The sequence below is a fragment of the Caretta caretta genome, chromosome 18 (genome assembly GCF_965140235.1).
Source record: "Caretta caretta isolate rCarCar2 chromosome 18, rCarCar1.hap1, whole genome shotgun sequence".
Taxonomy (NCBI): Eukaryota; Metazoa; Chordata; order Testudines; family Cheloniidae; genus Caretta; species Caretta caretta.
In genome coordinates, this window is record NC_134223.1 from 5,681,674 (window position 1) to 5,706,362 (window position 24,689).

The 24,689-nt window shown below is 46.7% G+C and overlaps 1 protein-coding gene across 4 annotated transcripts in view; it reads left to right on the forward strand.

Annotated features, from left to right (window-relative positions):
* PLEKHM2 (pleckstrin homology and RUN domain containing M2) overlaps positions 1 to 24,689 on the forward strand; it is a 71,962-nt gene that overhangs the window by 23,030 nt on the left and 24,243 nt on the right. For 3 of the 4 annotated variants that reach the window (XR_007353328.2, XM_048825236.2, XM_048825237.2), the window contains exons 2-7: positions 11,951 to 12,057; positions 12,663 to 12,772; positions 14,281 to 14,380; positions 15,804 to 15,891; positions 19,831 to 20,017; positions 21,084 to 21,143. Coding sequence is in view for 3 of the 4 variants with exons in the window: in XM_048825236.2 (XP_048681193.1) it covers positions 11,951 to 12,057; positions 12,663 to 12,772; positions 14,281 to 14,380; positions 15,804 to 15,891; positions 19,831 to 20,017; positions 21,084 to 21,143 (652 nt within the window). In the remaining variant the exon portion in view is untranslated. The remainder of the gene's footprint in view (positions 1 to 11,950; positions 12,058 to 12,662; positions 12,773 to 14,280; positions 14,381 to 15,803; positions 15,892 to 19,830; positions 20,018 to 21,083; positions 21,144 to 24,689) is intronic. The other variant, XM_048825238.2, reaches the window with a different exon arrangement.

Consider the following 24,689-nt stretch of genomic DNA (forward strand, 5'->3'; position numbering starts at 1 on the left):
GCAGTCATACTGCTCCCTTACATACAGTGCTACTCCCCCACCTTTTCTGCCCTGCCTGTCCTTCCTGAGCAGTTTATAACCATCCATGACAGTACTCCAGTCATGTGAGTTATCCCACCAAGTCCCATTCTTCTCTTCCGCAGACTAAACAATCCCAGTTCCCTCAGCCTCTCCTCATAAGTCATGTGTTCCAGACCCCTAATCATTTTTGTTGCCCTTCGCTGGACTCTCTCCAATTTCTCCACATCCTTCTTGTAGTGTGGGGCCCAAAACTGGACACAGTACTCCAGATGAGGCCTCACCAATGTCGAATAGAGGGGAACGATCATGTCCCTCGATCTGCTGGCAGTGCCCCTACTTATAGATCCCAAAATGCCATTGGCCTTCTTGGCAACAAGGGCACACTGCTGACTCATATCCAGCTTCTCGTCCACTGTCACCCCTAGGTCCTTTTCCGCAGAACTGCTGCCTAGCCAGTTGGTCCCTAGTCTGTAGCTGTGCATTGGGTTCTTCCGTCCTAAGTGCAGGATCCTGCACTTATCCTTATTGAACCTCATCAGATTTCTTTTGGCCCAATCCTCCAATTTGTCTAGGTCCCTCTGTATCCTATCCCTGCCCTCCAGTGTATCTACGACTCCTCCCAGTTTAGTATCGTCCGCAAATTTGCTGAGAGTGCAATCCACACCATCCTCCAGATCATTTATGAAGATATTGAACAAAACCGGCCCCAGGACCGACCCCTGGGGCACTCCACTTGACACCGGCTGCCAACTAGACATGGAGCCATTGATCACTACCCATTGAGCCCAACAATCTAGCCAACTTTCTACCCACCTTATAGTGCATTCATCCAGCCCATACTTCCTCAACTTGCTGACAAGAATACTGTGGGAGACCGTGTCAAAAGCTTTGCTAAAGTCAAGAAACAATACGTCCACTGCTTTCCCTTCATCCACAGAACCAGTAATCTCATCATAGAAGGCGATTAGATTAGTCAGGCATAACCTTCCCTCGGTGAATCCATGCTGACTGTTCCTGATCACTTTCCTCTCATGTAAGTGCTTCAGGATTGATTCCTTGAGGACCTGCTCCATGATTTTTCCAGGGACTGAGGTGCGGCTGACTGGCCTGTAGTTCCCAGGATCCTCCTCCTTCCCTTTTTTAAAGATCGGCACTACATTTGCCTTTTTCCAGTCATCTGGGACTTCCCCCGTTCGCCACGAGTTTTCAAAGATAATGGCCAATGGCTCTGCAATCACAGCCGCCAATTCCTTTAGCACTCTCGGATGCAACTCGTCCGGCCCCATGGACTTGTGCACGTCCAAGCTTTTCTAAATAGTCCCTAACCACTTCTTTCTCCACAGAGGGCTGGCCATCTACTCCCCATGTTGTGATGCCCAGCGCAGCAGTCTGGGAGCTGTCCTTGTTAGTGAAGACAGAGGCAAAAAAAGCATTGAGCACATTAGCTTTTTCCACATCCTCTGTCACTAGGTTGCCTCCCTTATTCAGTAAGGGGCCCACACTTTCCTTGGCTTTCTTCTTGTTGCCAACATACCTGAAGAAACCCTTCTTGTTACTCTTGACATCTCTTGCTAGCTGCAGCTCCAGGTGCGATTTGGCCCTCCTGATTTCATTCCTACATGCCCGAGCAATATTTTTATACTCTTCCCTGGTCATATGTCCAACCTTTCACTTCTTGTAAGCTTCTTTTTTATGTTTAAGATCCGCTAGGATTTCACCGTTAAGCCAAGCTGGTCGCCTACCGTATTTACTATTCTTTCGACTCATCGGGATGGTTTGTCCCTGTAACCTCAACAGGGATTCCTTGAAATACAGCCAGCTCTCCTGGACTCCTTTCCCCTTCATGTTAGTCCCCCAGGGGATCCTACCCATCCGTTCCCTGAGGGAGTCAAAGTCTGCTTTCCTGAAGTCCAGGGTCCATATCCTGCTGCTTACCTTTCTTCCCTGTGTCAGGATCCTGAACTCAACCACTCATGGTCACTGCCTCCCAGATTCCTGTCCACTTTTGCTTCCCCCACTAATTCTTCCCTGTTTGTGAGCAGCAGGTCAAGAAAAGCTCCCCCCCTAGTTGGCTCCTCGAGCACTTGCACCAGGAAATTGTCCCCTACGCTTTCCAAAAACTTCCTGGAGAGAGGTGATTAAGAAAAAGCAGAAAGCCTACAAGGAGTGGAAGATGGGAGGGATTAGCAAGGAAAGCTACCTTACTGAGGTCAGAACGTGTAGGGATAAAGTGAGAAAGGCCAAAAGCCATGTAGAGTTAGACCTTGCAAAGGGAATTAAAAGCAATAGTGAAAGGTTCTATAGCCATACAAATAAGAAGAAAACAAAGAAAGAAGAAGTGGGACCGCTTAACACTGAGGATGGAGTGGAGGTTAAGGATAATCTAGGCATGGCCCAATATTTAAACAAATACTTTGCCTCAGTCTTTAATGAGGAGCTTAGGGATAATGGTAGGATGACAAATGGGAATGAGGATATGGAGGTAGATATTACCACATCCAAGGTAGAAGCCAAACTCAAACAACTTAATGGGACTAAATCAGGGGGCCTGGATAGTCTTCATCCAAGAATATTAAAGGAACTGGCACATGAAATTGCAAGCCCATTGGCAAGAATTTTTAATCAATCTGTAAACTCAGGGGTTGTACCATATGACTGGAGAATTGCCAACATAGTTCCTATTTATAAGAAAGGTAAAAAGAAGTGATCTGGGTAACTACAGGCCTGTTAGTTTGACATCTGTAGTATGCAAGGTCTTGGAAAAAATTTTGAAGGAGAAAGTAGTTAAGGACATTGAGGTTAATGGTAATTGGGACAAAATACAACATGGCTTTACAAAAGGTAGATCGTGCCAAACCAACTTGATCTCCTTCTTTGACAAGGTAACAGATTTTTTAGACAAAGGGAACACAGTGGATCAAGTTTACCTCAATTTCAGTAAGGCATTTGATACGGTTCCACATGGAGAATTATTAGCTAAATTGGAAAAGATAGGGATCAATATGAAAACTGAAAGGTGGATAAGGAACTGGTTAAAGGGGAGACTACAGCGGGTCACGCTGAAAGGTGAACTGTCAGGCTGGAAGGAGGTTACCAGTGGAGTTCCTCAGGGATCAGTTTTGGGACCAATCTTATTTAATCTTTTTATTACTGACCTTAGCACATTCCCACTTTTTGTGCCAATAAAGTTTTCAGATGACACAAAGCTGGGAGGTATTGCCAATACAGAGAAGGACCGGGATATCATACAGGAAGATTTGGATGACCTTATAAACTGGAGTAATAGTAATAGGATGAAATTTAATAGAGAAAAGTGCAAGGTCATGCATTTAGGGATTAATAACAAGAATTTCTGTTATAAATTGGGGACGCATCACTTGGAAGTAACAGAGGAGGAGAAGTACTTTGGAGTATTGGTTGATCACAGGATGACTATGAACTGCCAATGTGATAAGGCCGTGAAAAAAGCTAATGTGGTCTTGGGATGCATCAGGTGAGATATTTCCAGTAGTGATAAGGAGGTGTTAGTACCATTATACAAGGCACTGGTGAGACCTCATCTGGATTATTGTGTGCAGTTCTGGTCTCCCATGTTTAAGAAGGATGAATTCAAACTGGAACAGGTACAGAAAAGGCTCCTAAGATGATCCAAGGAATGGAAAACCTGTCTTTTGACAGCAGACTCAAAAGAACTTGCCTGTTTAGCCTAACCAAAAGAAGCCTGAGAGGAGATATGATTGCTCTCTATAAATATATCAGAGGGATAAATACCACGGAGGGAGAAGAATTATTTAAGTTCAGTACCAATGTGGACACAAGAACAAATGGCTATAAACTGGCCATTAGGAAGTTTAGACTGGAAATTAGATGAAGGTTTCTAACCATAAGAGGGTGAAGTTCTGGAACAGCCTTCCAAGGTAAGGAATGGGGGCAAAAGACATATCTGGCTTCAAGACTAAGCTTGATAAGTTTATGGAGGAGATGATATGATGGGATAGCCTAATTTTGGCAATTAATTGGTCTTCGACTATTAGCAGTAGATATGCCCAATGACCCATGATGGGATGTTAGATGGGGTAGGATCTGAGTTACTACAGAGAATTCTTTCCTGGATGTCTGGCTGGTGAGTCTTACCCACATGCTCAGGGTTTAGCTGATTGCCATACTTGGGGTCGAGAAGGAATTTTCCTCCAGGGCAGATTGGCAGAGGCCATGGGGGTTTTTCGCCTTTGTCATAAACATACAGCTAAGGGTAGCATAAAATCCCTTTTTTACCTGTAAAGGATTAATCAGTTCAATTAACCTTGTTGGCACCTGACCAGAAGGACCAACGGGGAAAGAAGATACTTTCAAATCTGGGGGGAGGCGGGGGAGGCTTTGTTTTGTGCTCTGTGGGTGTTCTCTCGGGAGACAAAGGGAGAGACCAAGCAAGTAATCCAGCTCCTACTGAAATGATACATCTAATATTACAGTAATAGTAAGTAATAGCAAGGAAATGCGTTGGATTATCTTTTGTTTTAGCTTGTGAATTTTCCCTGTGCTAAGAGGGAGGTTTATCCCTGTTTTTTGTGACTTTGAAGTTTTGCCAGAGGGGAATCCTCTGTTTTAAATCTTATTACCCTGTAAAATTACCTTCCATCCTGATTTTACAGAGGAGCTTCTTTTACTTTTTTTTTCTTTATAATAAAGTTCTGTTTTTTTAAGAATCTGATTGGTTTTTAGTGCCTAAAAACCCAAGGGTCTGGTCTGTGCTCACCTTGTTACCTATCTGGTTGGTAGATTATTCTCAAGCCTCCCCAGGAAAGGGGGTGAAGGGGCTTAGGGGGAATATTTTGGGGAAACAGGAACTCCAAGTGGTCCTTTTCCTGAATCTTTGTCTAATTCACTTGGTGGTGGCAGCAGTACTCATCTAAGGACAGGGAAGGATTTGTGCCTTGGGGAAGTTTTGAACCTAAGCTGGTAGAAATAAGCTTAGGGGGTCTTTCATGCAGGTCCCCACATCTGTACCCCAGAGTCCAGAGTGGGGAGGGAACCCTGACAGCCTTCCTCTGCAGCGTGGGCCACGGGTTACTTGCTGGAGGATTCTCTGCACCTTGAAGTCTTTAAACCACGATTTGAGGACTTCAGTCGCTCAGAGATAAGTTAGGGGTTTGTTACAGGAGTTGGTGGGTGAGATTCTGTGGCCTGCATTGTGCAGGAGGTCAGACTAGATGATCATAATGGTCCCTTCTGACCCTAAAATCTGTGATTCTATGGTTTATAAATAAGGAGGAAAAACCCGATGGTGAGGGGTGCGCAGAACCTCCCAGGATGGGGAGAAACAGCAGAGTCTCCTGTATTCTGTTTTCTAGCAATATAATGATGAGTTTCCAGATGGCTTAGATGCAGACTGGAATGTGTCCATTACACCACTTGTTTGGTCAGGAATCCAACACTTTTATTCCCTACATCAATGAACTCTGTAACATGCTGCTTCTCCCATCCCTGAGCAACCACCTCCCTCAGAGCAAGGAGCTGCCATGGATAAATTTGTAGGGCCTAGCAGATGGCTCTTCCAGAACCCACCCTGCTTTACATCTGTTGCTAAATGGGACTGTGCCTTTAAATGTGACTTCATCCCTGGCCCTTAGGCCTCCTCACTGTGGGAGCATGTTAAAGCGTTGGCTGTAGATAATGGCTGTCATAGATGTGGAATAATTGAATATTATGCCATTCTTCCCCCACCCTGGAACTGCCTATTAATAGCATAATCTTCCAGGGTATTTTCATCCATCAAAAAGCTGAGAAAATATTATTAGCTTTATGCAGAGGGGTGGCGGGAAAGGATTTGGAGGAATAAAGTGGGGTAAGGATTGAAGTGGGGTGTGAGTTCCAGGGGGTTGAATGGTCTTTTTTCTAAACCTGAAAGATGATAGCATCTTATCACCTCTGCCCTACTAACACGGACCAGAGCCTCCAGGATGGATCACAGTCACTGGCAGCGTCTCCTGATTCATTTAAAAGGAATTAAAAAGCTTTGATCCATGTCTTAGCGGCACAGCCTTATACTTGAGTAATTCTGGTGGAGCTGTGGAGCCAGTCCTGCCTGGAGAACTCACTGCCTTGGAAGGAACAAAGAGAACAACTGCACCAGAAAGCATCTGATTCCACCTGGGATAGAGCCTGGGAATAATCTGAGAACCACACCGGTGGCTTTATGAATGCTTGCGGAGAGCTCACACGGTGCCCCGCTCAGTTGAGAGCACAGAGTCCCTGCCTCTCAGAGTTTCCATTTGGGCAGGCGGGCAGACAGACAGACAGGCACTGTGCAGTCAGATGATTCAAGCTTCACGTTCCCATCCTTGGTCGGACTGGCGCTCCCAGGCACAGCAGGTCTTTCCCCGGCTTGGGGGCAGGGTACCCTGGGTGGGATCAGTCTGCACAGGGCCCCTGGCTCTGCAGGGCTTTCTCCTTCTGCTTTGGTTGCTTCTCCTTCTCTTCTTCTGCTCTCTCCTTCTGCTTCTCCTTCTGCTCTCTCCTTCTGCTTGGTTAAAAGCCCACCTCCTCCTGAAGTGGGCCTGGGACATGGGCCTGAATTCTCTGATTTGTAAGGGAGTCTATAGCGCAGTGGGGGTTTTCCAATGTCGAGAGTCAAGGCCGCTCCCCCTCTCCCCCACACTACTCTGCTCGGTTACCCCAGTGTCTGTCTGTACTAATTCCCTGGCATTATTTGAGTGAGGCTGGATTTACACCACTCTAACTGAGAGCAGAATTTGGCCCTGAGTGGGAAGCAACTCCTAATTAATCCATAAACCAGTAACTTTTTTAGATCCGACCAGGTTTAAAGCCTCATCTAAAATAACACGCAAAAGAAAAAGCACTTAGAGAGAATCCTGTCCCTTAATCCGTACAACCAAAGGCTTGGCTCTAATGATCTGAGCCTGACACTTCACAGCTACTAGCAACAGCCTGGTGTCTGTCTGTCTAGCTGAGAACAGTGAAGCAGGGGCCTACTTGGCAATGAGGGGACTGAAAATTAGATGGGTCTGTTGCTGGGACTAGATAAAATTCAGTCCTGGGCCAGTGCTGGAAAGGGGCTATGGGCCCGAGGGATCAGATGTGGTTTTATGGTCTGCTGTCTTGTAAGCTGTCCGAGCTACAAGCAAATGCTTTTGGCCACTGGAAAGCTGTGAACCACAGCTATCGCATAAAGAGCAGGGTCAGCACTTCTAAACTGTCTTCTCTGTTGTGCTCATGTGGCACCGTTAGGATCGTTGGTGTCTGAAATGCAGGGGCTTTGTCCATGTAGAAAATTCTGAGTGCAAACAGGCTGCACTGAGGGCCCCTTAAAACCTTGTCTCTGCATGTCTTCTGAACTTATAGAGAGACTAACGGTTAAAATCACACTGGCATTGAAGCTGGGGGTAGAGAAAAGATGATAATCCAACTGTGGTTTTTAGTGTTCATTATTAACTCAAAACTACTAACATTGGTCTTGAAACAGGGATCAGAGCAGGAAAGAATATCAGTTCAATTCACGATGAATTGTCTGGCCAAAGGCCAGTATGCTCAGAATATGAAAGCTCCTTGTCTTCGGTCAAAGACCGCATGGGAGGACTCTCTTAATAGATATGACATTAGATAGTCTCTAGTGCTCTTCTGCTTGGGTAGAAGAAACAACACTTGCCATTTGTTGCACTTGATTTTGCAGGCCCAAAGCATGACCAGTCATGCCTTCTTAATTCCAGTCGTCGGCTTCCTAGCCAAGCTAAACAGGGAGACCCCACTTTAATTCTTCAGGGTCCCTCTTCTCTGGCAACACTTCAGGGTCTGGTCTGATATAGCTCAGAGTTGGAAAAGGTGACTACAAACACCTGTAAAGCATGTGATTCCTTCATTTGTTACACAGAAATCACGCTGGTGGGAGTCTGAGGTCATAAAATTTAGAGGTGATCAAGACCTATTAGATCATTTCCCTCATTCCCTAGAAGCCTAGTTCAGGATCACATTGCGCAAATCACATGGTTCCTCACTACCATTCTACCTATATTATATAGGAGTAGTTAATGTGAGGCATATGACTAAGATTAGAAGGTAATCAGTAATCCTACTGAATGAACCCTGAGTATGTGTTAGAGATGGCCCCAAATAGAAGGCTGGCAAGTCAGCGTGTGAGAGAATTAGGATTTAGCGCTAAGGGGATTTCTAGTGTCTCTCAAAAAGAAAAGGAGTACTAGTGGCACCTTAGAGATTAACAAATTTATTTGAGCATAAGCTTTCGTGGGTTACAGCTCAAAAAAAACAACTTTACACTGTATTGCAAGAAGTAAAAGGACTGGGCCCTCTGAGCCATCCGCTGGGATTCCCTGGCTGGAGCAGGCCCATTCTGCGGATGTAGCCTCTCTCCTAGTCTCTTCGCTAATAATCTACGTTCCCATCCCAGTGAAAGTGCTGCCTGTGAAATTGCCTTCCTGCCTTTCTTACTGACGTGATGGGCTGAGCATAAGTGCAACGAGAAAAACTAAAGATCCATTTTCAGACCGTGAAATCTGATCCTAATGGAACCCTGGGGCTGATAGTGAAGGCTCTTGTTTTATAAGACCAATTATGCAACACTGTCAGCAGTCCAGTGAGGTGATATTTATCAGCAACAATCTATAGTCCTCGCACACCATGGGGGAATGTGTGCAGTTCCGATCCTCCCTACCAGAGCCCTTTGTCAATATCAAAGACAAGTGTCTGATTTAAGCCAATAGTAGTAAGGAAAGCGTGCCTGCCTCTCTCTGTCCTTAATCTCCTCCTGTGATTCTTTCACATTGCTGAGGTCTCTGATCCCTGTCTAATCTTAAAGTACATAATGTGTGTTGCAATATCTAGGAACAGCCCTAGCTTTAATTGTCTTGGCTCTTCCCTGTTTACACTGATATCCTATCTGATCCACTGGTCATTTAGATCCAATATGATTATCCAAATGTAGCTCAACTGGATTTGATGTAGTAAAAAGTGTTGATAGCCAATAGTAATGTTCTTGTCTAGTTCCTTTCATCTGGTAACCTCAAAGTGTCTTTTATAACTGTGATTGGAGCCTCACGACACTCCTGATGATACTCCATTTTACACATTGGGAAATTGGGACACAGAGTGGGAAGGGGACTTGTCCAAGGCCAGATAGTGAGTCTGTGGCAGAGCCAGGAATAGCATCCAGAACCCTTGATTTTTGTAAACTGTGAGCCATGAACGAATGATTTGGTTTCTAAACCCCCTGGAAAACCTGTGTGTCTAATGGAACCCCCAACATATCTTTTAACTCCAGTGCAGAGATGTCCAGCAGCATGACGGTTGAGTAACATGTTGAGTTGCATTTCTCTGAAATGAGCACATGCTTCTGTGGATTATTTTTTTCCTCCCAGTGCTGCAGGGTGCTCTTGGAAACAAGTTGCTGCACATCTCTGAGCTAGATCTAGGTGTGACTTATTAAACTGTGGTTTACTAATGCTTCTCTGTAGTGCTTGCTGAGTTTCAAAGGGCGTATTCTGTTGCCCACATGATTACCAGAGGTGATAGCTTTTAATGTATGTGAAGATTGGGGTGGAGATGGGCCAAAAGCAACACCTTAGATCCAGGCACGCGAAAGGACTACAGCTGAGCTTTGCGACTCAGACCTGCTGCTAGGTTTTGGAGAACACACTGAGCAGCCTCCTACGTGTGTTTCAGAGCCATTCTTTAGCGAGGTGCTTACATCTGCAAGAACAGCTGCTGTTGCTGAGAAATGACAGGATAATCTTTGCTCTGTTAAAAGCTTACGTAGAACCCATCGGACTGTTCATGTGGGCAGACTGAACTGGAGCTGGGCATTTAAACCAGGCCATGGCCGCTGAGTCTCTTTCGTTCCCAAGCCCATGGCAGTTCTGTGACTAACCAGGTTGTCCTGAATGGAGGCATTGTGGGAGCAGTGCAGATGAGCCTGGAAGCTACCCGGAGACACAGCCTGCCTTTTGAAACTTGTCAGTGCAGAACCAGCCTCAAGAATCCAATTCTGTGCTTTGCCCGTCTAACACATTCGGTGTGGAGGATCTCCGAGCACTTTACAGACCTTAAAAACTGAAGTCTCATTACCGTCCTGGGTGGCAGGACGGTATCGCCATCCTTGTTTTATAGATGGGGAAACTGAGGCAAAATAACTCAGCCAAAGTTGCACAGTGAGTCAGTGACAAAGCTGGGGATAGAACCCAGATCTCCTGGCTCCTGCCAAAGTCACAAGACCATTCTCTAGGCATGTAGGTCAGTCTGAGGCCTAGTACAACGAATTAGTTACACTTTATTTATTACAAAGATGCATGACCATCTCGTTGCATCTGTGTAATAATAGGAATACTCTGCTCTTCTCCGGTGCCTGTAACCTGGGGGGCCCTACTTGCGTCACAAACATTAATGAATTAAATTCCAGCCTCTCTGTGGGTATTACCCCCATTTTATAGATGGGGAAATTGAGGTGGTGATTTGCCAGTGGTCCCCCAGTAAGTCAGTCAGAGCCAGGAACTGAACTCCCTGTCCTGCACCCTAACCAAAAAGCCCAGCTAGAATTGGACTGATGTGTCATTACCCTTTAAAGATGTGCATAGGGAGAGCTCATGTTGCGTTTGAGCAGTTGTCCTATTGAATGATGAACGTTTGTTTTCTAGCACATGCCTGGCTGTGAGAACCATTGCCTACACATCAGTGTTCCTCACGCTGACTTTGGCCAGTGCTGAGCTCTCCTCACACCAGTGATAACCTGGTTTCTATAGTGACTGCCCGGGCAGAAAAGCAGAGGGGACTTCAGCACTGACCAACAGAGACATGACATCCACACCCAGTGAAGTGCCTGTCTCGCTAGTGTCAGTGCAGCTGTTGTGAATCCAGTGAAAATTGTTGCAATCTCTCGCTCATGCGTGCGTGTGGTGTCTGCAGAGCAACGTGCTATAGAGGCCACTGTAGGTCCATAAGCCATTTCAAGGCCTCCTTTGTGACATGGTGGTTAACATCCAGTTCACCTTTGAATCCATATTTGAGGCACTGCATGATGATGTGTTTGATGGTTCGGATGTTCTCACCGCAGTCACAGGAAGCGGAGTCTTTGATTTTCAGCTTGTAGCCACGCCATCCTTGGTTTGTTCAGGTGCTGTTCAGTGTAGTCCAAAGACTGCATGGCAGGTCGAAACTGGGGCAGCGGCTTGTTGGGGCAGTAATAATAATATGCTTGTTTGGAATGGTAGATGAGGTCCAGACAGCTGTGCCCTTCCCTGGCTAGATCCAGAGGCATGGGGAGGTCATAGTCCCACCTCTAAAATCAGGCTGTTTGTTCAGTACTTCCCATTAACAATGGGTCAAGACTGGCCTGTGTTTCCAAGCACTGATGACTCTCAAAGTACCGAAGCGAATGGCTCATATCCAAAGCATAAGGAATAAATATTTAGACACAAATGCATGCTGGAAACATGAAACGATCACAAAGAAACATTAATCCTGCTCAGAAATCTCCTTCCCTTTAAAAGCACAGCCCTGCTGGCTGACCTGTGCCACGTGTCTCTGCTTCTTGGAAAATCACCTGCCAAACCTGTACTCATGGGTGCAAGCTGGCGAGCTTTTAAATGTGCTCAGCAAGCCATGGCGCAGGCCGAAGGACAGGCTTACAGTCCGTTATGTTGTCTGTATGGTAGGGCAATAAGGCTGCGAGGAGATAGGTGGATGCAATCGCAGTGAAGTCTGATGGAATTGCACTTGTTTACCCCAGGACTGAATGTAGCCCTGAAGCTGCATATGGGTGAGTTAAGGGCTTAGGGTTTCCTTACATCAGGGTGCGTCGCTGAAGGAATGTATGAATATGGCCCTAGAGATTGTAATGTAATTGACTGAAACTTGGAGGGCTATTCCCCTGCTCGGTAGCTGACACTGTCTCTTCTATTTTCAGTTGCAGAGTTACTTTGCAGCCTGTGAGGATGAGACCCCAGCAATTAGGAATCATGACAAAGTCCTGCAGCGGCTATGCGAGCACCTGGACCACGCTCTGCTTTATGGGTAAGATCTACCAGGCTGTGGGACGGTGTGCTCGGCCAGCCTGTGCCCCACCCAAGTTACAGAGCTGGGCTTGAAGAAGGGATGGGGTGTTCAGGAAGGGGAACAAATGATTTCATTGTGCAGTATCCTAGTGGGATCCCCAGATGCATATTTTGGCTACCTGCTTCTAAACTCCGGTGTCAAGGTCATCCTAGCTGGAAAAAAATACTGCAGGGCACCAAGATTAGGGACCCAATTCTTGTTTCCACCTTTTCAATCTCTTGCTTCTTTTGTCTTTCCCTCACCATTTGAAAGGTACTCTCCTCCTCCCACCTCTCTGAATTTCCTCCCCTTCTCCTCTCTGTTTTTTATTCAGAACGAGGTGCTTGGGTTTTGAAAAAGTCGTCCCAGTTAGGAAACCCTCTGTAGCTCATCCTATCCCAGCCTGATGCTGAGACACCATGAGTGGTGCTCTTGTCATGACATTCAAGGATGGGTGGTTTCCAATATGGACTATGGAAAGCGCATCCCTCCCTCCACTCTTTCTAGGCAATAACTTCTTTGCTTCAGGGTCTGAAAGAAATGAATTCTTTCCTTAACTATCCTTGCCGTTTCCATTCCCCCAGGCTGCAAGACCTCTCTTCAGGCTACTGGGTGCTGGTCGTTCACTTCACCCGCAGGGAAGCCATCAAGCGGATAGAAGTCCTGCAACATGTGGCCACCAATTTGGGGCGCAGTAAGTATTTTATTCTTCGCCTTCTAGGGCAGCTCTCTCAGCAGGCAAGTCTCAGTTCTAGGAAAGCTGGCATGAGATCTGAGTTGGTTTTAATTGCTGTAAGTTTGAGATTCTGGTCTGTGTTCATACCTGGCATATGCAGGAAGTCAGTGAAGTAGTAGTCACACATGCGATCTCTGAAGCTGGCCCTGCAGTACAGTCAGCAGTCTCCTCCATGTTTGCCTTGTCCAGACCAGGAAGTAGGGAGTCATTGTGTGGTGACCATAGGTAGCACAGGCTGTTTGTTACAGAGGTGCATAGATGACCTGGAATGAGACCATTTTAATAAGAAATGCTGCAAGCCCAGTTACCAGATGTTAGTGGAATGCCCCAATCTCCCATTTGGATGCTCAGATCTGGGCATAAAAGCCCATGGATCACTTGGGCCCTAAGACCTGGTTGAAACATGCAAATACAGATTGAAGTATCCAAATGCAGGATTTGGACAGCACCAGCACTGGAAACCTGTGCTGGGCATGGCAATAAAGTGTCTTATCTGATGTCTCCCAGTTGTCCCCTTTTGGGGTTTGCACACAGATCTCATAGCCAGGCTTTTCTGAATCAAAGGTCTGGATGTGATTCTAGTGGATCTATGAAACAAACCAACCAGCCAGGCAGTGGAATTGGCTTGTGGGAAAGATTTTGGCAGGATGGCCCTAGGTGATCTGTATGGGCTCCTCCCCTTCTGTCCAGAAGGTTACTGTGTAACTGCCACAGGTACTGAAATTCCTTTTCCTTTGAGACAGACAGAGGAAATGTGATGTGAAATGTGCAGATGTTCTTTGCCCATTATTAAAAGTGCGTGGGACCTTTTTCACATCAAGGCCAGCTTTGAGCAGGAGTGCTGTCGAGAGCCCCACTGTTCTACCAGCTTATCTCTACTCTCTTCCCCCCGCTTCCTCCCTACCCCGGTGAGATGAGAGCAGAACTGAGCGCATTCATCACCCTTCAGTGAAATTCACCTCTCTTTCCGCTCACACATTGTCCTCCAGCAGCTCCTGATTGTCTAGTATCCTGCTCATTATTTGAAATGATTTAGGGGGTGATTCTTGGTCTGTTAATCCTGCCTGAGCCATTCATTGTAATTATTCACGATTTGAAATAACAGCTGGTTTAGCTTTTGATTGCACTTGTAGGGCACATGGAATTGTGTCTGTTTTGTGATTGGGTGCGCACAGCTCTTTAGATTGTGGCTTCCGCTGCAAACACTCATGATCATTAATCTGAAATTAATTTCCTGCTACTAGTTTCTTAAAATTCCGGTGTCCAATAACATTCCTGCCAGCGAACTGATTCACTAGACTATTCATGGCATGTGAATGCAGATGGGGCTTGAACAGCCTCAGCAAACTGGTTTAAAAATATGAATGAATATTTGTAGGTCCTTTTTTTTTTTTTCCCCCTCCCAGTATTTGCCCAGCTCTGGAAAGCAGGATCTGCTGATAAATAACCTTTGATGCTTGTTTCAGGTCGAGCTTGGCTATACCTGGCCCTCAATGAGAACTCGTTGGAGAGCTATTTAAGGCTGTTTCAGGAGAATCTAAGTCTGCTGCATAAGTACTATGTCAAGTGAGTAGCACAGTCCTCTCAGCCCTGCCAGCTGTCTCTTGGGCTCCGCTGCTGGTTACATTTTTCTTTTAGGAAGCTAATCTCCATTTTTCTAGAAACAAACTTGCAGCAAATCAGGGTCCTCCCCCAAGGTCTTTGGAAATGCTGAGTGCTTACAACTGCCTTTCTAGGGAGAGGCTTGGCCAGTTGTGCGGGCGCTGGATTGGCTAGTGCTGCAGACAGCATGCTGGTGCTGTGATGTCCCAGGCAAAGAGGAAGGTGTGACTCCTCTGTGTAAATGTGTCTGTAGCCCTGCCTGGAGCTAGCTGGTGGGCCCACTCACGGAGTTTCAGCTGCATGGAGCCAGTCTCTCACTCATGGATGGTGGCGTGTGGCTGCAGGGCACTTGCTTGTCATGGCCAATTCATCCTTCTAAACATCAACAAGACTATGGAGTCTGCTGGAACATGATTGTCTTTAATAAACTAGACAGAGCCCAGTAAGGCAGCGATAAGGCACATTCTCTTACGTCCTTGATTGACATTTGGTAACATTTTAAAAGATGTATAAGTGACCTTAAGAGGTGAAATCCCATGATTTTCAGTGAGACTCCCAAGGGACTAAATCGCTTTTGAAAATCAGACTTAGGCTCCTAAGTCACTCAGGCCCCTTTGAACATTTTACCCATAGCACTTATCACCTAGTTTATGATCATGGCAGCCTCTCTGTATGTGTTCACAAATGTATTGGCTACTACAGGCACCTCCTGCTTTGTGTTACTGTACTTTGCTTCTCTCTGTCTTGAATGACTTTGACCCGCTCTTCCCCTGCCGCCCCCCCATAGATGTTCAAAGGAGACCATAACTGTTTTTATTTTGCAGTGAGGGGCGCTAGAGGGCCTGCCACTTGACCAATGCTTGCGATGAATTTGGTAAGCACGTGGGCTGTACATTTAAAGAAGAAAGCTCACCAGTTTCTTGGCTAATTTGATGCCCTCACTGCAAGTCTAGTAGATGTCTCTTGATCCTCAGGGTTTTCAAGGAGACTCCCTGTCTGCCTCTTTCATCTGGAGGACAGATGGTTACAGCATGCCCCGAAGGCTGATCTTAACTCAGGAAGGGGCAAATGTCTCAAGGAGGTGCAGCCTGCTGGCTCTCCTGAGCCTTGAGCCTGCAAGAGAAGTATGCTGCCTTCACAGCCATTCAACCCTGGTTAGCCTCGAGCACTGATACCAAAGAGAAACCTTGACGTGCTAAAACCAATGCGATCCCACTTCAGCTGTCTGAGTGTAAGGTTGTTTACTCTGTAGTTCAGGGTCATGTCCTGAAAACCAGATGGGTGGAGAATGTGTTTTGACTTGTAAGGTCATATGCTCGATGAGGGCACTCGCAACTGTTTTGTCTCCATGCCAAAGCTGAACGTTCTTATAATTTATCTGTCACAGGAATGCCCTGGTCTGCAGTCACGATCACCTGACCTTGTTCCTGACGCTGGTATCTGGGCTGGAATTCATTCGCTTTGACTTGGATCTGGTGAGAATTACTGTCTTGTTTCACTGGCTTCACTGCTGGATAGAAAGGCTGTAGAGCAGGAAAACTCCATACACCATTTGAAGCTTGGGCCAGCTTAATATTTAATAAACTCTGCCCCTTGGCTGTCCACCGTGCCTGCCAGAGAGATGCACCCTCAGAGCGTCTCTGCTGCAGTAGCTATGGGATAGCCCTTGGTCAGAGGCATCATTCAGTTTCACAAGTCAGCACTTATCATAGAATCATAGAATATCAGGGTTGGAAGGGACCCCAGAAGGTCATCTAGTCCAACCCCTGCTCGAAGCAGGACCAATTCCCAGTTAAATCATCCCAGCCAGGGCTTTGTCAAGCCTGACCTTAAAAACCTCTAAGGAAGGAGATTCTACCACCTCCCTAGGTAACGCATTCCAGTGTTTCACCACCCTCATAGTGAAAAAGTTTTTCCTAATATCCAATCTAAACCTCCCCCACTGCAACTTGAGACCATTACTCCTCGTTCTGTCATCTGCTACCATTGAGAACAGTCTAGAGCCATCCTCTTTCGAACCCCCTTTCAGGTAGTTGAAAGCAGCTATCAAATCCCCCCTCATTCTTCTCTTCTGCAGACTAAACAATCCCAGTTCCCTCAGTCTCTCCTCATAAGTCATGTGTTCTAGACCCCTAATCATTTTTGTTTCCCTTCGCTGGACTCTCTCCAATTTCTCCACATCCTTCTTGTAGTGTGGGGCCCAAAACTGGACACAGTACTCCAAATGAGGCCTCACCAATGTCAAATAGAGGGGAACGATCACATCCCTCGATCTGCTGGCTATGCCCCTACTTATACATCCCAAAATGCCATTGGCCTTCTTGGCAACAAGGGCACACTGCTGACTCATATCCAGCTTCTCATCCACTGTCACCCCTAGGTCCTTTTCCGCAGAACTGCTGCCTAGCCATTCGGCCCCTAGTCTGTAGCGGTGCATTGGATTCTTCCGTCCTAAGTGCAGGACCCTGCACTTATCCTTATTGAACCTCATCAGATTTCTTTTGGCCCAATCCTCCAATTTGTCTAGGTCCTTCTGTATCCTATCCCTCCCCTCCAGCGTATCTACCACTCCTCCCAGTTTAGTATCATCCGCAAATTTGCTGAGAGTGCAATCTACACCATCCTCCAGATCATTTATGAAGATATTGAACAAAACCTGCCCCAGGACCGACCCTTGGGGCACTCCACTTGACACCGGCTGCCAACTAGACATGGAGCCATTGATCACTACCCGTTGAGCCCAACAATCTAGCCAGCTTTCTACCCCCCTTATAGTGCATTCATCCAGCCCATACTTCCTCAACTTGCTGACAAGAATACTGTGGGAGACCGTGTCAAAAGCTTTGCTAAAGTCAAGAAACAATACATCCACTGCTTTCCCTTCATCCACAGAACCAGTAATCTCATCATAAAAGGCGTAAAAGGCATAAAACTGCCTTCTCCAGTTCTACAAAAGATGACATTCTCCTCCCTGGTCACGGCCGGGAGAAGGCAGCAGAGGGCTGTCATGTCAGGAAAGGAAACGGTGCTTCTACTAAGGGAAATTTTTGCCAAGCTCTGGCAAAGACTACTTTATAAATCACTTGCCTTGCACCATAATATACACATTGCTTTAGAGCAGAGGTGGGCAAACTACTGCCCTGTGGGCCATATCCAGCCTGCAGGACTGTCCTGCCTGGCCCTTGAGCTTCCGGATGGGGAGGCTCGCCCCCAGCACCTCCTCTGCTACCCCCCTCCCCTGCAGCCTCAGCTCGCTTTGCCACCAGCACTCTGGCCCGCCACTCCTGCCGGGCAGCGCAGCGGCGTGGCTGGCTCCAGCATGGTAAGCGGGCGTGGAGAGAGGGGAGTTGGATAAGGGGCAGGGAGTCCTGGGGGGCAGTCAGGGGACAGGGAGCAGGGGGCGGTTGGATGGGGCGGAGGTTCTGGGGAGGGGCGGGGGGGCAGTCAGGGGATGGGGAACAGGGGGGTTGGATGGGGGTGGGGCCCCGGGGGGCGGGAGGTCCCGGAGTGAGCAGTTAGAGGACAAGGAGCAGGGGGGTTGGATGGGTAGGAGGTTCTGAGGGGGGCGGTCAGGGGTGGAGAGTGGGAGGGGGCAGATAGGGGGCAGGGGCCAGGCTGTTTGGGGAGACACAGCCTTCCCTACCCAGCCTCCATATAGTTTCGCAACCCTGATGTGGCCCTTGGGCCAAAAAGTTTGCCCAACCCTGCTTTAGAGCCTCAGTGAAACACACATTCCCTGCCTACGGAGCTCCCAACCCCAGAGAGGTGGGACAAGATAATTTCAGCCATTCAAGAAAGGGTCACTGGCTAGGGGAAGGTGGGGGAATGATTCCTGGAGGGAGGGCTTTGAAGGCAGAGGTGTGACAGACAAAGACGAGCATGAGGGCAGCGTGGGAGAAGGCACAACGAGTAGGAGAAGGAAACGAAGCGGGGAGGTGGAGATTGAATTCGGGGAGGGAGTGAGAGGAGAGATGCTGATGGGGATGAGTTGACATAGGGCCTTGCAGGCAGTGAAGGTGGATGTCATGTAGTAAAAGACCAATGGAAGTGAGTCCGCAAGGGATTTCCAGGTTGGGGGTTTCTAGGACCCAAACATGTAGGTTCCAAAATCCCTACTTGTGGGGAAAAGTGACTGTAGAACTAGAGAAGTTAGAGCCCGTCATGCACATGGGTGGAGAGGAAAGAATGGAGGGTGTTTCCCATGCTCCCATGCGGTGCTGCTATCTAAGCCGCATTGAGCGTCTGCAGCCACTTGACTCCCTGCCCATCCTAAAGCAAAAGGCAGAGAACCCTAGCCTTGAGGACAGGAGATGCGTGAGGGAAGAGAGGAGAGGAAATGGTCATGGTGGCAGATTGTCTGTTGCCTTACTGCTTACGCGTTTAGAATACCGTGGCTACGAAGGGTTCTGTTATGAACTTCAGACATGAAGCTACACTGAAGCTTTCACTGAAGTCCATTTGAGGTGTGACATTTGGTTTGCTTTCTCCATTGGATCCATTTCCATCAGCCACTCTGTGGCTGGCACAGGTTTGCTTCCTGCTGCAGGTTCAATTTCCTGGTGGCGTCCTCTTCCTCCTCCAGTGTCTGGTCAGCGCAAGTGGCCTGCTGCTGGATCAGCAAGTCAGTCTTGTTTCCTCAGCATCTGTGTGCTCCAAGAAAAGAGATTGTGTTAGCCAGTGTCAGTAAATAGAGTCCCATGTATATGTGTGTGGAAATAGAAATGTGATTAAATCTAACTCTGGCACATATTTCCTAGGGCTCCCTTTGTCGCTCCTAAGTTATGAAAACAAAATATTTGATAACAGCCTGAGGGATAATGAAGTGATACAAAGGTTTATTATATCCAGCAAGGCTTCCTTCTCAGTCAGGGGAGAACTTTTCCAAACAGCGGCACCAGTTCAATCCCCAGTAGAAACTTAATCACATCACGAGCTACCATACAACCCTTGTCCCCATGCAGGAGTCAAACATCGGGGTGCTGCAAAGGCAGGACTGAGGCACGCTGACCGAGCTGTGGGAAGGGCCGGGCTAGCAAGGGGGTCAGGACTGAGGGGCGTTGGCAGAGCTGGGTAGGGGAGCCCAGGAGTGGAACAAGAACCGGTCCTGCAGGGTCAAGATTGATGTGCAATGGTACATCTGTGTGGTGGAGGCTCGCTTGGTGCCGTACACAATTTGCCTGCTGCTGGCTAGTGCTTTCAGAGCGAAGGAAAAACAAGGCACTGGAATGTTGTCATCTCTGCTCATCCCTTCGTTTACTAAACATGCGCAACCAGGTTGTTTGCACATCTAATGTCCTGTTTGTATTACACACGGCCGCCTGGGTTGTTGTTGTATAATGTCAGCACTGGCTGCGTTGTCAGAGGAAAGGCTGCGTCTGATGCAGTGTCTCTCTTCTCTGTGGCTCTGCTCTCAGGATGCCCCTTACTTGGACCTGGCGCCCTACATGCCCGATTACTACAAGCCTCAGTATCTGCTGGACTTCGAGGATCGCCTGCCCAGCTCCATCCATGGCTCAGACAGCCTGTCGCTTAACTCCTTCAACTCTGTCACCTCGACCAATCTGGAGTGGGACGACAGTGCCATTGCACCTTCAAGTGAGGGTAAGTGGCCACCGAAGGGAAGGGTGGACGTGCAGCTTCTGTTTGCACAAGAACCTGAATGCTGCAGAAGAATGAGAGAAAAGCTCCCAGGTTCTAGGACAATACCCAGCCCAGCATCTCTTCTCACTGGGACTATGATAAAAGCTTTGTAGCTGGACAGTACCCAGGCCTTCCCATATATCCAGTATGAGGGTGGCCCAGTCGGCTATTAAGGCCAGAAGTAAAGTTCGCAGCAATTTTAACTAAATCTTTCCTCAGCTCCCCAGCAGCCTTCCTGACCTCCACAGCACAGCCAGCCTGTTGTTACTGTCGTAAGGCAGTCAGGAGCAATGCTGAAAGCCCCAGCCACACAGATTGAAGGCAGTGCAGGGCAGAGGGTGGACTTAGCAGGCATCAGTCCATTTTGTATTGATCTCCAAGCCCTTGTTCGCTGCCATTATACTGGAGACTAGGCCCAAGCTACTGGCTCACAGCCTGTCAGGTCCCCATTGTAGATGTAACCCATCCCCTGCTCTGTCGCCATCCGCAGAACGTGTCTGGGTCCCAGGAATACTCTCTTATGGACTGTCCAGTCGTATGAGATATTGCCATTGTGTTGTCACAGTGGTTAATACGGGTTTCAGAGGAGCAGCTGTGTTATTCTGTATTCGCAAAAAGAAAACAAGTATTTGTGGCACCTTTTAACAAATAATCTTAAGGGTTAAATGTGGGAGATGCAGCTGTGAGGTTGAAACTCACAAGAAGCTGGAAGTGTGGTTTAGAAATGGGAACTGGGAGTCCCAGCTGCTAGGTGCAGTTTTTGGCTCTGGCACAGATTCACTTCATGACCGCTCTGCTCTGTGGCTCAGTTTCCCCATCTGTAGACGGGGATGATACTGACTGTCCCATCCCCCTCCCACAGTGAGGTAGGGGACTCGGTAAAATAAAGTGTCCTAAGCAGTTTCTCATTCTTTTCAGATGATTGTTTTGTTTACCCCACCCCCCGCTGTTCACATGCTCCCCATGTCCCCCATCCCTCCCGACGACTTCTGCTTCTAATCCTCCGTTTTATCCCTCGTTTTTGTAGATTATGATTTTGGAGATGTCTTTCCTGCAGTGCCGTCCATGCCCAGCACAGCCTGGGAAGGTGGGACATAGTCACCTATTACCATGTTTTCTCTCTTCTGCGTCCTTTCCATACCAAGCTTGCTGCATGCAAATGATTTTTTTAAAATAAGAATGACCTTCTAATCTTGGTGGAATTCTGTAGCGGCAGAAACAAGCTCTGTGTTGAATGGATCTTCTGAGCTCAGAGTTGGAGCTCTGTGTCACTTACTCTGTTTGCTGGTGGGTGAGGTTTCTTTCCCTCCAGTTACTGAGCACCCACAGAGATTCCGACATTACTATACATCACAGAACGTTGTGACTGTTTCTCCTGATGCTGATTAGTATGTCACGTGCACCGAGCATATGTGTCTGACCAATGGTTGTAAGACTCTGCTCAGGACACTGGTAGCTGAAGTTTCTATCAAGTGAAATTGGATTTGTTTAATCAAATGACTAATATACTGTGGGAGCTGGATTAATAAGGGAATCTTTTTACCAGAATAATAAACCTGTTAAATTACTCCTGCCATGAAACTGACACACAGTGATCAGGGAACATCCCAAATGTATCAGGTAGTTATAAACTAAAGTACCAAAACGTTCCTTCTCAATACAGCATATGCTATATGTTTCCTGCATGTGGTAAAGAGCAGATGTGTTGATTAGCAGACATGTAGAGATCTACATTCATAAATTAGCCAGCAGGATATTGAAAATGGCTTCTGATGGAATTCTACTTTTAATAGAATTTTTGTTCAGTTTTAGGTGAGTTTTTTCTCCCCTTCACAGGCCTTGACTTAGGCTTCTCTCTTGGGTTAAAATATCTGTCAAAGCCATAACCTTCAGCTAATGACCTTATTTCGTTTGGTCATTGCTCTCCTTTTTAACCCTGGCTGTCAGCAATCTCTATTTCTTAGAGTAAAGGGCACATCTCCATTTTATGGGAGTCTGTTCTACTTTCTCTGCATGGAATACATCATCTCCACTCACATAAAGACATGACTAGACAGGTCTGTGTATTGTTCATATATAATTGGATTAGGAAATCTGTCTTCTTTACCCATGGAGGAAATATACGTATATATTTTCTGTCGTTTCTACCTAAAAGCTTGATAGATTCCTTCAGCTGAAATTGTTTTGTATTATCATCATCAAAACCAATACTTCATACCACATTTTGGTAAGGATCTGCTTGAATTCCATTAGGATGGCTTCTGGTCTCTAATGTTCTCTCCTCTCTGTAAACTTTCTCTCTCTCTCCAAGCACAAGAGACACACTCTTTCTGGTTTTCAGAGCACACTCTGAGTAGCCGAAAACAAAAAACCACTGAACCTTTTCCTGTTGCAGTCACATGTGGTTAACACACAGTCTCGCCTAGCTCTGGAGTTCTCTGCAGTCAGGGTACTAACAGCGTTTACTATTCTGACCATTCCTGGAACGGCTGGAATGAACTAATCTGTATGTGTTTCCTCACAGCCACTCTTCCCTCCAGCACTTCATACCGAGGGGTCCTGGAACTATGATTCCCCCACAAAAGCCAATGTTCCCCCACCACTACCCACAGCAGCTCTTGCTGGGAGAGGCTGGGAGCTTTCTTTAACCATAATGTTTTGACTGGGCCCTTTGGTTACCCTGGATGGAAGAAATTAGGTTTGATGCAGCTGTGGATTGCTAAACAGGGGATATTGGACAGCACTCATGGTGGCTGGCTTTGGTGTTGGTGTTTACTGGGGGTGTAGTTGGTGGGTATGGTGGTGTGCGTATTATCAGTCGTTGTCGTGTCATCCCCCCTTTCCTTCCTGCCCCCAGCCAGGCAGCATCCAGGGTGTCATCTTATGGCAAGCCTGATTGGCTGTTGAGAGGTTGTGATTAATTCTGGTGTTTCATACCATTATAACAATGGTGTTTGTTCCCTAAACTTGTAAATACACTTTGAAAATGCAGAGAGTATTCACTGCATTTTTAAAACAAGAAACAATGGGCTACTTAATAGTATGTGTCGTTGCGTGGGCTGTGGTGTAATCCCTCCTTGCTGTGCGAGATCAGTGCTGCTTCTGTGCGCAATTTCTGTTCATGCCACTATAACACAGCCCCAGCTGTGCAGTCTGATCTTTGGGGGCATGGAGCCACCCATGGGGGTCAGATTGCAAGGTTGGGCTCTAAATCATAAGGATCCAATTTTACAGTACTGATCAGACCTCTCTGCAATAACCTTGCTTGCATCAAAAAGACCCTTCTCTCCTACCTTAGCTTACTAAATGGATTTCTAGCCATATACACACAAATCAAGCAGTTAAGAATTTTTACCCCTCCTTTCACCCTTCCCCATTTAAATGGACCCTGTCAGAATAAAACCCTGTATTTTAGATAAAACCGAATAACCTTATTGGTAATAAAGGTAACAAATTAGGTGGCTGAAATTGAAATAGATCTAAAACGTCATTTAATTTTTCTGTTTTACTCAATTTGGATGGTGAAAATAGACCAGTCAGTTTCACTTTTGCGTCTAGTTGTTTTCACTTTCACTGTGGTTTCATATCTGTCACTGATAACTACAGGGCAATGTTTAAATTTAAACAAAAACACTGTTTTGAAATTAATATTCCCAAACCATCTCTTAACGTCGGATTTTATAAAAACCTGTTTGTTTTCCTAATGCAAAACCTACCTTTCAAGTGTAAATTACTGGACAGTCTCTTAATTCTGTTAAGCAAGTAGGCTATTGTTTCTGTTTCTTGATTGACTGAGCCCAATGCTTTAGATTGTTGCTTCCACTGGAAACACTCATGATCATGAATCTGAAATTAATTTCCTGCTAATATTTTCTTAAAATCTCTGGTTGCAGGAACACTGATAGATTCTTATCTGGCCTGAGAATGTCTGTCTAAAGGGTATGGTAATGTTCCTTTACCTGACTTGATTTTGTGGACAGATAACCCTGAGTGAGAACTGCATGTGTCCACAAATCAGAATTGCACTGTATCTTCTGTCCCTTACCACTAATATCGGCCCAGCCGGTTGTACTAAGACTTTTTTGTTCTCTGTTGTTTCTTCTCCTTTGCTGCTGGGTGAGTGATGTATTTCTCTCCCCACACCTCCAGTCTGCTCTGTTTATTGTATATCAGGAGGAAAGTAGCATCCACTGTTATGGGCTATCCGCTGCAATCTCAGAACTTCTCTTTCCAAAGCAGAGAGCTCCTGGCAAAGGGAGTCTGAGCATTAATGTACCCTGAGCTCCATAGGGAAAAGGCAGCTAAATCCACCGCTACCCCTTAGTGGAGAACTGGCTGCCTCTGCTCGGGTGGTTTCTCTGAACTATTTCTCTGATTTCTCATCAGAGAATTGGTGAAGTTAATGAAGATCTTCTTTCTAGGGTTCTTTAAATCACCAGGCCTATAAGAACAGAAGGATCATTTCTTTATTGGTTGGCCCTGTGTTGCAGTTACTGTGCTTCCAGCCAGTTAAGGTTGGTCACATCAGTCTTGGACCCAGTCAGTGTCCCTTCTTAAGCAGGGGTGGTAGTTTTGAGCAATGCAAGATACTCCATCCACAACAGCTCCTCTGGCCCCTGCCATCCCTAGGCTT